This window comes from Oryx dammah, unplaced genomic scaffold (genome assembly GCF_014754425.2).
Source record: "Oryx dammah isolate SB20612 unplaced genomic scaffold, SCBI_Odam_1.1 HiC_scaffold_25, whole genome shotgun sequence".
NCBI classification, from domain to species: domain Eukaryota; kingdom Metazoa; phylum Chordata; class Mammalia; order Artiodactyla; family Bovidae; genus Oryx; species Oryx dammah.
This window is the reverse complement of record NW_024070209.1, coordinates 20,103,131-20,121,060: the sequence shown is the minus strand read 5'-3', so window position 1 is coordinate 20,121,060 and position 17,930 is coordinate 20,103,131. Positions and strand designations below refer to the sequence as shown.

At 36.9% G+C, this 17,930-nt stretch overlaps 1 protein-coding gene across 1 annotated transcript in view; it reads right to left on the bottom strand.

The window, feature by feature from the left end:
• LOC120851681 (regulator of microtubule dynamics protein 2) overlaps nucleotides 1–17,930 on the bottom strand; it is a 66,428-nt gene that overhangs the window by 26,463 nt on the left and 22,035 nt on the right. Inside the window, exons 3-7 of the mRNA XM_040224653.1 lie at nucleotides 14,960–15,134; nucleotides 13,157–13,259; nucleotides 11,037–11,097; nucleotides 4,817–4,892; nucleotides 2,498–2,575 (exon numbers count right to left, since the gene is read on the bottom strand). Of these exons, the coding sequence (XP_040080587.1) occupies nucleotides 2,498–2,575; nucleotides 4,817–4,892; nucleotides 11,037–11,097; nucleotides 13,157–13,259; nucleotides 14,960–15,134 (493 nt within the window). The remainder of the gene's footprint in view (nucleotides 1–2,497; nucleotides 2,576–4,816; nucleotides 4,893–11,036; nucleotides 11,098–13,156; nucleotides 13,260–14,959; nucleotides 15,135–17,930) is intronic.

Here is a 17,930-nt window from a genome sequence, read left to right as displayed (position 1 = left end):
TGGCAGCCCACCAGGCTCCCCCGTCCCTGGGATCCTCCAGGCAAGAACACTGGAGTGGGTTGCCATTTCCTTCTCCAATGCATGAAAGTGAAAAGTGAAAGTGAAGTCGCTAAGTCGTGTCCGACTCTTCTCGACCCCATGGACTGCAGCCTACCAGGCTCCTCCATTCATGGGATTTTCCAGGCAAGAGTACTGGAGTGGGGTGCCATTGCCTTCTCCATCAGATTTATCCTAAAGGTCGTTAATGCTCTCTTTAGCAGTGCCTATCTACTACTAAATCCTTCCACTGAATTTTCTTTTACAAATAATATACTTCTTTTTAAAATCTATTTTTAATTGGAGGATAATTGCTTTACAATGTTATATTGGTTATTGCTGTACAACAGTGTGGATCAGCCATATGTATACATGTATCCACTCCCTCTTGAACCTCCCTCCCACTCCCCCACCCCCGTCCCACCCCTCTGGCTGTCACAGAGCACTGGGTTGAGCTGCCTGTGTTATACAGCAATTTCCCACTAGCTATCTATTTTACATATGGCAATGTATATAAAAAACTGTATATACAATTGTATATAAAAATGTTATATGCAAAAATATACATTAAAATTGTTTCTTTTTTTTCATATCTACCCAATCATTTTTGTAGTCTCATGTTCTTTATCCATTTTCCCCTGATTCATTTTATTTTTAGGGACACATTATATGGGGCTTCCCTGGTAGCTCAGCTGGTAAAGAATCTGCCTGCAATGCAGGAGACCCCGCTTTGACTCCTGGGTTGGGAAGATCCTCTGGAGAAAGGATAGGCTACCCACTCCAGTATTCTTGGGCTTCCCTGGTGGCTCAGATGGTAAGGAATCCACCTGCAATGCAAGAGACCTGGGTCCGATCCCTGGGTTGGGAAGATCCCCTGGAGAAGGGAACAGCTACTCACTCTAGTATTTTTGATATACATAGATCTATCAAAAATTGTTCCATCTTTCTCATATCGACCTGATCATTTTTGTAGTCTCATGCTCCTTATCCATTTTCCCCTAATTCATTTTATTTTTAGGAACACAATACGTAGATAGCGGTTTAAAACTCTGTTTAATACTCTGTATTCCATGTTTGCAAAATCTGAAGTCCTTTCAGATGTACCTCTATTCTTTCCGTTTGTTTGTTCTATTGACTGCCATTTATGATGTTTCCTTGTATGTATTCTGTTATTTTTGACTATGATATGAGCTCAACTCTGTAAGAATGTTCTAAGGCTTGTGTGTGAAGGTACAATCCTCCAGGGAGGATTAGCATCAGCTTCTGCCATTTGCCTATGGCATGAAGATCAGGTTCCATTTGGAATTAAATTTTCCTTCTTGGGTTTTTTTTTTTTTTTTTAAGCCTAATCCAATAGTGTGCATTCTAGCTCCAGGCTCCTATGAGTCTGGGTCAGCAATTTTTAAATCAGGGGAGTCCCTTACCGTCATGACACTATTTTTTAAAAAATATTTAAAACTGGCATAATAGAAACTGCTTACTCTTAAAAGGATGAAATGTGATAAGAAATATAAAGTATAAAATACACACGTGACATACACAGCAGGTGCTCATTAAAAGTAAAACCTCCTGCTTTATCTCTTATCCTCTATAAGCCACAATTAAAAAGCTTCATCTTCTGCCTACCCCAATTTTCTCATTCAGAAATAGCATTTCTCTTTGGGGCAATTTTTAATGCAGCTGTTAAGATATACTTTCACATTCTGTTAACTTTCTGTAAATGAGTGTCACTTAACACACTGGGTCTCAGACTTTCCAGCTGCTTTTATTTATTTCCATACATCTTAGGTCCCCATCTAAATTAGGGTCCTTGAAGATAAGGATGGTTTGTTATTTACCTTCTGGCCAGTGAGCACATAATTTATGCTCAGTAAACTCGGATAAATGAAAAAATCCTCTCACAAAACAGAAAGCAGTGCATCAATCTAGGGTATACGGGTGTAGGTGGCTGATCACCATCTGAGAAAGGACATATAAGGGAAACACTGTGACTACTTCTAGGGGAAAGGGAAGGGCAGTAAAGAAAAAAGGACATATACATTGATAAAATCAAACAGCGTATGTGGCCCTTCCTACTGGCTCAGCAGTAAAGAATCCGCCAGCAATGCAGGTGATTCAGGAGATGTGGGTTCAATTCCTGAGTCAGGAAGATGTCCTGGAGGAGGGCATGGCAACCCACTCCAGTATTCTTGCCTTGAGAATCCCATAGACAAAGGAGCCTGATGGACTACAGGGCATGGTGTCACAAAGAGTCAGACACAACTAAAGCAACTGAGCATATTGTATGTAATGCAATATATATTTATATAATATGTTAAATTTATAAACTCATAAAATATGTACTGATTTGACAATTTTCTCTATAGCAGGCACTAGGTAAAACAAGAGTAAGCCACTGAAAATCTATCATATAATCAGAATATATTCAAATAAGATTTATAGATAGAAGCATTCAACTTACAGAGTAACAGTATCTTCCCTTGAGGTAATACAAAAAGGGTTCTTCAGGTAAAAATTCGATTGCTTTATCTAGATGTTCCTGAAAGAAAATTAAAAAAAAAATGTCATCTCCCAAGTTTCAGGTAGTGTTGAATGGAACTCTGCCTAGCAATTTCAAAGGGACTTTATGATATTGTTTCTTCCTTCTCTTTATCATTAATACAATTAAGCTTATCAATAATCCAATCATCAAAATGCTCACAACTAGAAGTGTGATTATGATTTAATAAGGCTACAGAGGATGTCATTTTAAAAAGAGAAAACATCCAAGTCGCATTTTTGTCTGCCCATGACTTGTCTACCTCATACTTACTGACTGTCAAATGATGTGGGTACAATGGAGAAAAAGAGCAGCACCAGGTGATAGAGGAATCTACCACCTGACATTGTTAAACGGTTACAGCGAGCTGGAAAACAAAGAACTCTTTGCCCATCCTTACAATTATTGACCCCGAGGGGTCATTTGCTGAGTGACTATAACTATTTATTGCTGCTGTTCAGTTGCTAAGTCATATCTATGCTTTGTGGCTCCATGGACTATAGCATGCCGGGCTCCTCTGTTCTACACTGTCTCCTGGAGTTTGCTCAAATTCATGTTCATTGATGCTATCTAACCAACTCATCCTGGGCTGCCCTCTTCTCCTTTTGCCTTCAATCTTGCCAGGCATTAGAGGCTTTTCCAATGAGTCAGTTCTTTGCATCAGGTAGCCAAAGTATTGGCGCTTCAGCTCTAGCATCCGCCCTTCCAGTGAATATTCAGGTTTGATCTCATTTAGGATTGACTGGTTGGATCTCCTTGCCGTCCAAGAGACTCTCAAGAGTCTTTTCCAACACTGCAATTCAAAAGTATCAATTCTTCAGCACTCAGCCTTTTTTATGGTCCAACTCTCAAAACCACACATGACTACTGGGAAAACCACAGCTTTGCCTTTACAGACCTTTGCTGGCAGTGTGGTGGCTGCTTTTTAATATGCTGTCTAGGTTTGTCTTAGCTGTTCTTCCGAGAAGCAAGCATCTTTTCGTTTCGTGGCTGCAGCCACCACTGCAGTGAGCCCATTTAGAGCCCATCTGCTTTCAGAGCCCAAGAAAATAAAATCTGTCACTGTTTCCATTTTTTTCCCCATCTATTTGCCATGAAGTAATGAGATCGGATGCCATGATCTTAGTTTTTTGAATGGTGAGTTTCAAGCCAGCTTTTTCACTCTCCTCTTTCACCCTCATCAAGAGGCTCTTTAGATTCTCTTCACTTTCACTGGAGCAGTATCATCATATCAGAGCTTGTGGATATTTGTCCCAGAAATCTTGATTCCAGCTGGTGATTCATCCAGTCCAGTATTTCACATGATGCACTTTACAAAGAAGTTAAATAAGCAGGGTGACAATATACAGTCTTGATGTACACCTTTCCCAATTTTGAACCAGTCAGTTGTTCCATGTCCAATTCTAACTGTTGCTTCTTGATCCACCCTTACAAAAACCCAAACAGGCATCTCAGGAGATAGGTAAGGTGGTCTGGTTCTCCCATCTCTTTGAAAATTTTCCAGTTGCTGAACCACACAGTCAAAGGCTTTAGCATAGTCAATGAAACAGAAGTAGATATTTTTCTGGATCTCCTTTGCTTTCTCCATGACATAACAAACATTGGCAATTTGTCTCTAGTTCCTCTGGCTCTTCGAAAGCTTGTACATTTGGAAGTTCTCGGTTCATGTACTGCTGAAGCTTAAATTGAAGGAGTCTAAACATAACTTTGCTAGCATGTGAAATGAGTGCAATTGTATGGTAGCTTGAACGTTCATGGCATTGCACTTTTTGGATTGGAATGAAAATTGATCTTTTCCAGTCCTGTAACAACTGTGACTAAAACTACAGGCACATTATAAATAATGAGCATGCTCAATACTCATTTTACTCATCCATCATGGCAAATTTAAGCCCTACATTGAATTCTACTCCTCCGAACAAATTAATTTGTAGAAAATGTTAATGAATTAATTCCAGCCATGTTTATAACGTAGGTGAGCTCACGACCAAAAGGCTAAGACTCTGTCTTTAGAAAAACAATACTCATCTACTTTGTGACTTCTTTCAGGTTCTATAATAATAATAATTGTTAACCAACCAAAGAGCTTGATTCTTTTTGGCACAGTACTTTTAAAGACTGACATTTCATTTAAGTAAAAAAGATGAAGTCCTAGAGATAAATTTGTTGAATAATTTCATTTATACTTGTTAATGGAACATTAACAAGCTACATTAAAACATTTTTAATATCAAGAAATACCTTGAAGCGATATCCGTAGTTAATTTTGTTTTGTAAGCCCTCAAACTCAGATACATAGCCACACAAAACCGCATACCTGAAAAGGATAAAAACAGTGGACACTGTGTAAATTTTTAATGAAATATCATGAAATTTAACATTTAAAAAACATATCTAAACTATTCATTAATATTTAACAAAAGTATTCATATAGATGCAAGGACCCTAAAAATAATAAATACTTGACATAAACATGAGGCCAGTTTCCTCATCTATACCTGGGGATACTAACACCTTCTATCTTGTATATGTGCTGTGAGATAAAATATCTAAAATGTAATTGCTTAGAATAGTGCCTGGCATGAGTGAATTTCATGAAAGATGAGCTGCTGCTATCACAATCATCAACATCAAAGTCACTAAGAGACTCTCAGGAAAGTCTAACCAAATTAAAAGTATTAAACTGAAAAATATACTGTATCAACAGATTCCTGTTTCTTTTTCATAAAAATAAAAAGTTCACGGTTCCCTTTAATGTCATTTGAAAATTAAAATAAATATCATCACTAAAAACAAAAACTAATAAAAATTTTTTTAAAAATACTAAAATCAAAGATAATTTTAGACTATGTTTTTTCAAAAATTCCCCAGGCCCTTCAATCCTTCGTTGGAAACACACTACTACAACATTGCATCTCATGAATTCTTTACCTTTTTTCCATTAGGAATATAAAATTTACATCAATAATTACTTGACTATAAATTGGATACAATATTTGTTCAGCAAACTGCTCCCTCTAAAAATTGGGCATATATTACTTTTTATATTCAGACTATTTCTGTACAAAAGTATTTAGAGTTTTTCTGAGGCTGTATATTGTCACCCTGCTTATCTAACTTATATGCAAATATCAGTATTTCAAAAGTAGGTCCTAATTTTCACTTGCATTGTCATAACTGAAGAGGAAAATGCAATTTTGTGTGTTATTTATCTTGATTGTTTCTGTGGATACACATATGAATGTTCAAATAAGAAGTTGAAGAGAACAATTTTCTTAATTTGGAATACTCAGCCCATTCCTGGACACAGAAGATCACACAATTCACAAAAACTTCTGCACACCAATAAAATGGCCACTTTTCAGTTATAACTTTTTTGACCTCTTAATTTTCATTAGCAAATTAATAATCTCCTAACAGTAAAAGCAAGAGTTATGACAAAAGCAACCTATTAAAGGTGAGCCGAGAACTTACCTATATTAGGAGATACTACTTAAATTACTATATTTAAGCACTATCTTAAATTACGCTAATACATTTATCATAACTGTTGTTGTTTAGTCACTCAGCCATGCCTGACTCTTCTGTGACCCCATGGCTCCTCTGTCCATGGGATTTCCCAGGCAAGAACACTGGAGTGGGTTTCCATTTCCTTCTCCAGGGGATCTTCCCAACCCAGGGATTGAACCTGGGTCTCCTGCATTGGCAGGCACATTCTTCACCACTAAGCCACCTGGGAAGCCCATCACAACTGTAGCAATATTGATATACAATATTGAAAAATTTTATAATGAACCAACATTAATACATTATTGTTAACTACACTCACGCGTCCTTCTAATTTCCATCTGTTTTTCCCTCATGTCCTTAAATTTTGACATTTTTCTCTCCATCCCTCCTTTCATATTTATCCCTGTTAATTCATATCTTTTTTAGTATCTCTTTCCCATGTGAAAATCTTTTAATTACTCCTGTCATCCATTATCCATCCTGTTTCTCCTATTTTTGTGCCAGCTGCAACCTTTATAAGAATACCTTCCATATCTTCACCCACTGAAAAAATGACTGAACACACTAGTGTCTAAGATTCAGATCTGGAATGATAGAATAATGATATTGTCAACAGATATTCTGTTGAATGATTGAGGCTCAAACCATTCTCACAGCACAGATAACCCAGAATCTTGCCTGTACTTTAACATCGTCTCCAAGAAGATTACAGGTGAACTTGTCTTCATGCTTTCCTTAAATCCAGATAATTAGCTTAATTTCTCTACTCTATCCACTAGCAAAGTAAAAACAGATCATGTCACATTTTTAGAAAAAATCTATGTTGGATCTACTTGAACTTCATCATTCACAGAAAACCCAACCAACTATTTGTGCTGGAGTCAAAGGAAAAGATTTGATGTTCACTGATCTATAGTGGTGGAATAAATCTTCTGTTTTATGAAAAAGCAGAAAAGCTTATGTACATCTGATCTAGCTTTTACAGAGTTCTTTCAGCACATTCTTTACAAGTTACTCTAAGTGAAGGGGGAAAAAAGGAAAAAACACGACTTATGAAAACCATAATATGAAATATGTGCATTTTCCCTTATAAATAATCTGTCACCAGAGTCTTACTTTTTTTTAAGTCTGTTTCTTCAAAGTCTAAAGTATTATTTATCTTCTTACAAATCATAAATTCAAAGTTCACCTGACCACTTTTCCCAAAAGAATCATCATTTCTTTTCTGGCAATCAATCTCACCTATATCTATATGTATGTGGTATATAGGTTGTTCTTTTTGATACTGTTTGTCTTGAAAAATGTAATTTAAAATTTTACTTTGTAAACTCTTAGGTTGATGGGAACAAGTAAGAAACTATATACAATATGGTCTATGACCTCCATCTAGAGGTTGTTCTAACTATATTTGCTTTAACAAAAATTCTGTATTTTGTTTTCATCTATAGCAAATATTTTAATAATTGTCAAGCAGCCCTGTCTCAACAACTAGTAAGCCAAATATTAAATCAACTCCAAGAAGCACTTTTGATTTAGTACCAATGCTATTTATGCTGTGAAAAAGCAGAGGAAGAGTAATGTAAAAGATGAAATACTGAGTATATACAACTATAAGATCTGGCTTTTATTTTCCCCACTTATCGTGTGACCCTTGGTTACTAATCACAACACTACACGACACACACATATACCAGCCCCCACACACAAACACCATCCACACAGACTGCCTTGCTTACACTTGCTATAAAATGGAAACAGGTTGTTCTGCGAAACACATGCATGTGGATATAATTTGTGAACAGTAGAGCACAATGAATATGTAAGACATTATTTATAATTAAGGTCAGGCCTGATTAGCTAACAAACTGTGAATCCATTGGTAATTTTGCTCTCTTGATTCGAGAGGTATTTCAGTATAACAAAAACAACAGAATTTTACAGAAAGCTTAGGTAGCTTTAAAGTTACAAGGCAATTTAACTTGGAAAATATGAAGATGAAAAACAAGTTTTTAAATAGCATTTGTTTTTCAATTATTCCCTTGATATCAATCCTTTATGACATTATTTCTAATGATTGCTCTTTTATTTCAAATTGAAGGCTTATAAACCATCACAGCACCCTGTAAACCGTGGGTCAACAAACTTTTGCTTCAGGGTTAGGTAGTAAACATTTTAGGTTGTGGGATCAGAGAGTCTGTTACAACTATTCAACATCATTGCTATGTACAAATGCACAGGGATGGCTGTGTTCCGATAAAATTTTATTTACAAAAGCAGGCAGTTGCATTTGGCCTGGCGGCCATGGTTTGTCATTTATGATGAATGAATGAGAAAAAGTCTTAACATATTGAGGAAAGAAAATTCCAGCAGAATAAGACATTTTCATGATATTTTATTACAATTGACTATGGAATCAGTCAACCTACATTTCACCCATTGCTTCTCAAATCAAAGTTTTAATTTTTCTTTCCCATCAGCCTAAACCTCTATTACTATATTTAATTGAATGAGAATTCTTAAATCTAGTAGGTACATCATAATAAATTCTAAAAATTAAGATAAAATTGACTTTTGAATTTATTAAATTTTATTAACTGACCAGATTTTAACTGTTTTTTAATTAAAAGGTTATCCTGAATAAAAAAATAATGTGAACCACAAATGGATCAGTACTCTGTGTGTCTCTGTGTGCATATGGACAAGATTTCCCGCATGGCCAAATATCACGGTTATAAATAAGGCAGTTGTGTGCGAGCTAAGTCGCTTTAGTCATGTTCATCTCTTTGTGACCCCATGGGCTGTAGCCTGCCAGGCTCTTTTGTCTGTGGGGATTCTCCAGGCAAGAATACTGGAGTGAGTCACCTCCAGGGCAATTTCCCAACCCAGGGATCGAACCTGTGTGTCCTGCAGCTCCTGCATTGCAGGCAGATTCTTTACCGCTGAGCCACTGCTGCTGCTGCTAAATAGCGTCAGTCGTGTCTGACTCTGGGCGACCCCATAGACGGCAGCCCACCAGGCTCCTCCGTCCCTGGGATTCTCCAGGCAAGAACACTGGAGTGGGGTGCCATTGCCTTCTCCGCCGAGCCACTGGGGAAGCCCAAACAAGGCAGTGAGTACACAACAAAAGGGCTTCCCTAGTGGCTCAGTGGTAGAGAATCCACTGCAATGCAGGGGCTGCAGGCGGCAGGGGTTTCATTCCTGGCTCGGAAAGATCCCCTGGAGAAAGGCCTGGCAACCCACTGCAGTATCCTTGCCTGGAGAATCCCATGGACAGAGGAGCCTGGTGGGCTACCATCCATAGGGTGGCAAAGAGTTGGCCATGACTGAAGCGACTTTGCACACATGCACACACACAACAAAAGTGAAAATAGATGAACAAAGGAGAAGTAGCCAGATTAGTGGAAGACAGGCTGGGAAATACACTAAGAAAGAGTTAAGCATAATCTGTCCTCACACAGTGAATTTTAAAGTGTTTATGATGCCTTCAGGGAAGAGTCAGGATTGTTCTTGTATGGCAATTTGGAAGTTCACACTGATAAGTGTCCTCAAGTTGAGGATTAACATCAAATGTACCTTTTTTAATGCGATTCTTCACTGACACAGATGCATGTATGGGAGAAGGAGGGCTTCCCTGGTGGTTCAGACAGTAAAGAATCCACCCCCAGTGCGGGAGACCGGGGTTCGATCCCTGGGTTGGGAAGATGTTCTGGAGGAGGGCATGGCAACCCACTCTAGTATTCTTGCCTGGAGAATCCCCATGGACAGAGGAGCCTGGTGGGCTACAATCCATGGGGTTGCAAAGAGTCAGACACGACTGAGCGACTAAGCACACACAGCACATAGGACAAGGCAGAGGACACCAGAGAAAGAGGAAGCTGTCTAAGAGAAGGCAAAGAATTCTCTGTAGCAGAAGAGAGCTGGAGGGGGCGATTTCTGCAAATAGAATTGCTAGGGTACTTGGAGTCTTGTCCCACCTTCTCATGGGAGAGGGAATGGGGTAGGCTTGTATCTCATTTTAAGCCATGTGATGGCAGCTTCAAAAGATTTGCTCTTATTTTGGTATGTCCCTTAGAGTCTGTCCTTTAGTGTTTGGGGGACATTAAAAAATGTTCTGATTTCTGCCCAGGGAATTTTAAAATGAGAGTTTGTGAGTGGTGCTCCCCCTGCTGGTGGCAATATAAAGAAACAGGTCTGCTTTGAGAAAATGGATTGCAATTTTGAATTGGAGGAAATACGAATTTCCTGGAGAATAAACGTGAACCTGCAGGAAAGAAGCCATTTTAAGAGAGATTTTGCCTAAAGCATCTCTGAATAATAAAATAATCCCAAAGAGGTGTGGATTTCTGAAAACCTAGGTCTGAGAGAAGGGTCATAGATAAATTTATTACTAGCACCTAACATACCTATATTGCTGGGGAGAAAAAATAATTAAGGAACTGAGAAACGTTGCAAAAATGCAACTGTGAGTAAAATGAAATATTAATTAAAAACAATATATTTATTCTTGTGTTTTATAATTTTAAATATACAAAGGATCCAAAACAAAACAATACTCTCAAGAATAAATTTCTTGTCCCAAGGATACCCACCTACAACCATCCAACTAATTAAATTTCCTTTGTTTGAGTTTTCTTATATTAGAAATGGCTTTTCTTTCACTTATGGAGTGTGTATACCTTGTCTTCAAGGTATAATGGCTGATGTGCTTTTATTCTTTGAAGCATTCTCCCTACATTTAGAAACATGGCATCATTTTAGCATTTGTTTCCAAACAAAATCTTATACAAATATAATTTAATTAGAATTTATCATATTCAAAGTTATTTGACTTGGTAGACTCAGTTATGAAATATTCAATGAAAGTTTATCTTAAAAAAACATTTAAAATATACATACTGAAAAATACATGGGAATAAACAGAACAATTATTGCATAAATTTTATGTACTTACCATAGATGACAATATCCATTCTCGGGTGCTCTCATAATAGCTTTTTCACCTAATGTCTTTCCTGAAAGATAAATGTACTTACAGTTTGGTACCTTCATGTGAGTTGGTAGGAGATAAATTATTGAATTAAGCCAGTAGTTCCCAAAAGTATGATCCCAATACCAGAAATCATTACCTAGAATCTTGTTATAAAAGCAAATTTGGGGCCACATGGAAGACTTACTCGATCATAACCTCTGAGACAGCTATCTGCATTAACTGGCCTTTAGCGGGTTAATGGCCTTTATTTCTGATACAAATTCAAGTGCAGACTCACTGGACTAAGTGATTTAACCAAATGCAAAAGAAGTCATTCGATCATTATTAATAGATACTGCTTTATAATTAACTCAACCAACATTTACTGAGTACTTTATAAATGTCATATTGTGTGAGCCCCTGGGAATAAAAAGTCAAATAAAACACAATTCTTGACCTCTAAGAATTCATTGTTCAGTAGGCAGCAGGTATATAAACAAAAAAATTATGTATAAAGATAAATACAAGGTTAAAAAGAGCATAGCAGAGAGTGGAGAGAGCAACTCTATCTAAAGGAGTAAGGGAAGGTGTCCCAGAGAAGCTCTTATCTAATCATTCATGATAGTGAACACACTCAGTGCTTAGATAATTCCCCTAAATAATTTTACTTCATTTTAGAATAACTTTTAATAATCTGTTAATTTCTGGATAGAGGTTTGTCTAAACCACATTCTCAAAATCTTTCTCAAAAAGCTGCTGTTTTATTTCATACACTCTCCTTTTCTCTGCTCTTTTTCTTTTGCTTGAAGAGCAATGATGTGATCCAATGATTTGAAAAATGCTCTTCTAAATAAGTAGTTTAGATAATCTTTATAAATAAAGATCTTTTATTCTAAAATCATTCTCCTATTTGTTAAGGTGGTATTCTATAGCTCTCTCCATTAAGAGAACTACGCAGTGTAGAAATCTACACAAATTGGAAAAAAATTAAAAAGCAGTCTTTTAAAATGACAACTGATATTACATTGTGGGCATATATTAGAAGAGTTAATAATTTGATAATAAGTGCTTGAAAAACATAAATATTTTAAATGTATAAACATTAAAAACTACATCAACATCTTACCTATATTACCAAGTGAACAAAAATAGCTTTGAGGGCACTGCCTAAAGATTCCATCGCTCTGAGAATATAAAAGGGAGCCAGGTAGTATACATACTGGTTTTGTACCCTCACTGATGCAGCTTCAGCCTGAAAAGAAACCTATTTCCCCTAAAAAAATTGTATTTTGTGGTCTATTTGTGTCCATCATTTAATCTTGAAAGTTACAAATATGTTCTTTTAGATATGATTCATATTTGATCTGCAAGACAAGTGTGATCAGTCATAGGACTTCAACAGATGTACTGCAAAAATGGGACACCACAGTTAGCAGGTTAGGAAAGAATTTTATACTCTCCAGGGATCCAATCTTCCCTCCACATAACAAGTTCAAATATACTGTCATGAGGAGCAAGAGTCAGCAAACTCTTCCTCCTTCATACTGAGTGCCCATGCCCTTCAACTCCAGTCTCCAATTTCCTGGCTTCTCTGCCAGGCACTTATTACCTGTGCACTGAATTACAATTGCCTGTCTCTGCATTGATCTTGTGAGATCATTTAGCATCCTGGCTGTTATTCTTTGTTGTTACTTTAGAAAACAGGGTGATATAAGGAACAATCATGGACTCGTCACTCTGCTTAAACAATTGTCAACTCAAGGCTTATCTTGTTTTACTGAGAGAAATTTTGAAAAAACATTAAAGTCTGAGTAGTTATTTCTTTGTGGTACCTGGAGTTCTATGTTATAGGAAGTAAGAAGGGTTATTTTAGTTTTGGTGAAAGACTACTATTATTATTGCTTCTCAACTTACTACCATTTAATGTATCATCTTTCTATGATTTTATAAATTTTGAAAGCTGGAATTTGAGTTTTTCAGTTGTCTATTCTAATATACTCAAATATTTTTAAAGACCATATACTTTTATCTAAAAATTCATTTGTGGTTTACTATAATAATGATTACTACCTAAGAATAATTAATATTCACAAAATACTTACCAATATTAGCATAATGCTTCTTTTCTTGTGTATTTGTAGATAGCTCATACATGTCTCCATAAGCACGAGCAAATCGCCAAATAAACTCTATTTCATCTCTAAACTGAACACACAGAACTGCCCATTAGATAAACTTAGTAATGTAACTAAACTACTGCAACCTTTTAAAAAATTAGGTAGGTAAACTGGTACTTAGTGTGATATGCATTCATGTGTATATCACACTTTAAATTCAAATATTCATGGCTATAAAGTGTGATCTAGTGTGGTGTTACATTTGGGTCTTAGAAACCAATGAATATTATGCAGACACCAGTTCCGCACCTATGAAGAAGAGAAAACTAAGTGTTAGAATTTATGAATTCTCTCTGGGTGGTAGTATCCTCTCCTTGCTTTCCTTTCTAACTTAACTACTGTCAATATGATGCCTCAATGGGCATTTCAGATAATATCTCTAAGTTATTAGAGGTTATATATATTCAAAAGAGCAGTCACATTTTTTTTAACCTAAATTACCTAAAGAACAACGCTAGAGATTCAAAAACTTTGAGTTCATGTATTTTGAGTTTCTAAATCCTCAAAAGTTAGCCTTAAATTTCTCATGGGAAAGAAGATTTATTGATCTTTGTGATATTCCAAAATCCTTTTTTTCCCCTTTGGTGGGGTGGTGGTGGGAAGGATGAGCTTTGTCAATTCAGTCCAACATTAAACACTGAAAAATGATTACTAGTAGAAACACAGTGAAATACCAACGGCTGTTACATTAATAACTGAAAGATAGTGAGCTTAAAGTGTAGCTTTTCCTCCCTTGAGAAGCAGTACATCTGGCCCTTTATCTGTTATAAAATATTTAAGAAATATATCAGATTGATAAAATCAATGTCAATCTGTATAATCAACCAGATCTCTGGTTCTCATTTTTACGACCTTTGAGCCTAATAAACCCTTCGTAGTTGTTGCCGTGTCTGACTCCAAGTTGAGACCAACCCTTTGCTACTCCATGGGACTGCAGCACGCCAGGTTCCTCCGTTCTCTACTATCTCCAGGAGTTTGCACAAATTCATGTCCATCGTGTCGACGATGCCATCCAACCATCTCATCCTCTGTTGCCCTCTTCTCCTCCTTCCTTCAATCTTTTCCAACATTAAGGTTTTTTCCAATGAGTCTGCTTTTCCCACCAGGTGGCCAAAATACATATTGGAGCTTCAGCTTCAGCATCAGTCCTTCCAATGAATATTCAGGGTTGATTTACTTTAGGATTGACTGATTTGATCTCCTTGCTGTCCAAGGGACTCTCAAGAGTTTTCTTCACAAGTTTGAAAGCATCAGTTCCTCGATGTTCAGTTTTCTTTACAGCCCAACTCTCACATCTATATATGACTACTGTAAAAACTATAGCTTTGACTATATGGACTTTTGTCAGCAAAGTGATATTTCAGCTTTTTAATATGCTGTCTAGGTTTGTCATACCTTTTCTTCCAAGGAGCAAGTGTCTTTCAATTTCATGGCTGCAGTCACCATCTGCAGTGATTTTTTAGCCCAAGAAAATAAAATCTGTCACTGTTTCCACTTTTTCCCCATCTATATGCCATGAAGGGATGGGACTGAATGCCATGATCTTGGTTTTTTGAATAAACTTTATTTAGTTTAAAAAAGTTTTTTGTAATATTATTAAAAAAATTTACACCAGTCATTTAGCTTTTGTAAACTGTGACACAATTGCTGTGGTCATAACATGAATGGAAAAGTAAATTAAATAAAAATTAAAACTATACAAACAAGTTATTATCACATATATCTTACCTTTTCTTTGTGGTCACAAAGCAGCTCAAAACTCTCCACTTTTTTGCCCTCATTCACTCGTAAATTATCAGCCATTTGAATAAGGGCATCTAAATTTAATTCCTCCACATGAGTGTTAAACGCCTTAGGGACTGGAAAACTCTGTTCTTCGGTGTCAGTATTAGCTGTAACATACCTAAAATTGCAGAAATAATCATCAACTCTCTGGAAAGTTATACTTTAATGGCCAGAGAGATCCTTTTAAAATGTAAGTCAAATCATTCTACTCTAGGCTTGAAATCCTGCAATGGTACCTCCTTTCACTCAGAGAAAGCTCATGTACTAATCCCTGGAGGAGGGCATGACAACCCACCCCAGTATTCTTGCCTGGAGAATCCCCATGGACACAGCAGCCCGTACAGTCTGTGGGGTCACAAAGAGTCGGACACAACTGAGCGACTAATCACGTTTCCTAATAACCATCTACAAAACTGGATGAGAGTTGCCTCCCACCTCAGTCGACTCTCTGACCTTATTTCCCAGCTTGTTTCTCATTCAGTCAATTGGATGCTGGCTGCCCAGCTACTCCTTAAACAAGCCAGGACATTCCTACATCAAGACCTTTGCTTTCTGTTCCCAATGACGGGATGGCTCTTCCTTCAGTGCTGTGCTGCACTTAGTCGCTCAGTCGTGTCCAACTCTTTGCAACCCCATGGACAGTAGCCCACCAGGCTCCTCTGTCCAAGGGGATTCTCCAGGCAAGAATACTGGAGTGGGTTAGCATGCCCTTCTCCAGGGAATCTTCCTAACCCAGGGATCAAACCCAGGTCTCCTGCATTGCAGGCAGATTCTTTACCATCTGAGCCATAACTCACACCCTCACCTCCTTCAAGTCTCTGTTGAACGTGCTATCTCAATATAGCCCATCCAGACCACTTTGTTTAATGTTGCAACCACCACTTCTCAACCCATGTGCATTTCCTTCACCAATCTCCCTTATCGTGCTTGACTTTTTTTTTTTTTTCCTGTAGTACATACTGTCTTCTGATACACTGTATATTCTACTAACCTACCACCTGGGTTATTTTTGTCAGGATCTCTCCCACTAGAATGCATGCTCACTCACAACATGATCCCTAAAACAATTCTTTGTTTTATTAACTGATGTCATCAAGTGCCTAGAACAGCACCTGGCACATAGTGGATGCTCAGTGGATACTGCTGAATGAATGATATAGAGTTGTAGGAACTCGGAGGCAGTCGGGTATATATATAAATTAAATATATATATAGTCATGTATTTATATATACATATGTATATACACACATATATTCACACACACACACACACACACACACATATATATGCATAAATTTGTAGTTCAAGATGATGTTCTAACCCTTAGCTGAGTTGTTAAAAATTCATGCTACTTCCCACATTTCCTTTTTGGTGGCATATAATGCAACAATTTATTTTCATTTATTCACACATTACCTTGTTCTAAAAAAGATCTTAAGGAAGTATATAAGGATATATAACACAGAAGAGAATGAGTTAGAAGTGGTGAGAAAAGATAAAAACAAAGTCAAATGTGAATAAGGCCAATAAAAAAGTACATATACTTTAGATACCTATACCCTTGCTAAAAGGCACATAAATGTGATTTCACATCTTCTAACAGCTGAAGCAGTCACAGTCTCCAGCAGATACTAACAAAGAGAAAGGAAGCAAGTTCCCGAGAGAAGTACACCTATTTTCACTACTGACTCAAATACATTTTCTTCAAAGTCCTTATTAAGAAGACACTATATAAATGATACTCAACTTCTTTAACAACATTATTAACGGCAACTTCATTCTTCTAACTGCTCAAACCAAAAATTTCGAATCATTCTTGACTTCTTTGTCTAACCTAAGCAACGTTCAGAAATCTCTGTTGTTTCTATCTTCAAAATATATCCAGGATCCAGTTGCCTCTCACCACCTCTACCCACTACTCCCCTGGTCTAGACCACCACCAGGTTACCTGTATTAATGCAACCCTGTTGTGTCTCCCTGCTTTAGTCCTCGACCATTATAGTTTATTCTCAACATAGGAGCCACAGTGGTCCTCTAAAAAGCTGAATCAGATCAGGTAACCCTTTGCTCAAAACCCTCCACTGGATGACAAAATCATAGTAAGAATGTTAAGTGCTTAGAGTTATCTATAGGGTCCTTTATAATTGAGGCCAATACCTCTGACCTCATCTCCTATCACTCTCCTGCTTAATCAGCACTCCAGGAATACTGGCTTCCTTCCTGCTTTAATATCTTTGTGTTTGCTGGTCTTTCTGCCTGGTATGTTCTCCACTGAGTATCTATGTTAATTTACCTCCTCACCTGTATGACACCCTTATTCAAACATAATCTTCATATTATGGCAGATGCTACAGTTACCTACATAGTATACATTAGAAACCTACAAATTGTGGGACTAACAGAGTTTAGCAAGTTGGCTGCATATAATACTAAAATATGTCAGTTTCATTTCTAATATATTAGCAGCAAAAGCCTAAAAAACAAAATTAAATAAAGTATTTCACTTATGATGATCTCAGAGAATGCCAGACACCCAGGAATAAACTTAATAAAACATGTAGAAATTATATGGAGAAGATATAAAAGATATATTAAAAACTGCTTATAAAAGAACCTAAATTCATGAAAAAATATATCATGTTCATGGCTACAAACAACTGATATTATAAATGAATGAATTCTCTCTAGACTACAGATTCAATGTAACTCCAATTTTATAAACCTAAGAAGAAATTTCATACAATTTAATGAAATGATCCTAAAAGTTACATGAAAAGGTAAACAGCCTAGAATAGTCAAAGCACTGTTAAGAAAGAGAACAGGGAGAGAAGACTTACCTCACCAGATATTAGACCTATCTTGCAGCTACAATAATTAAAGACAGACTGCAATTGGTAAAAGGATGGATGAGTA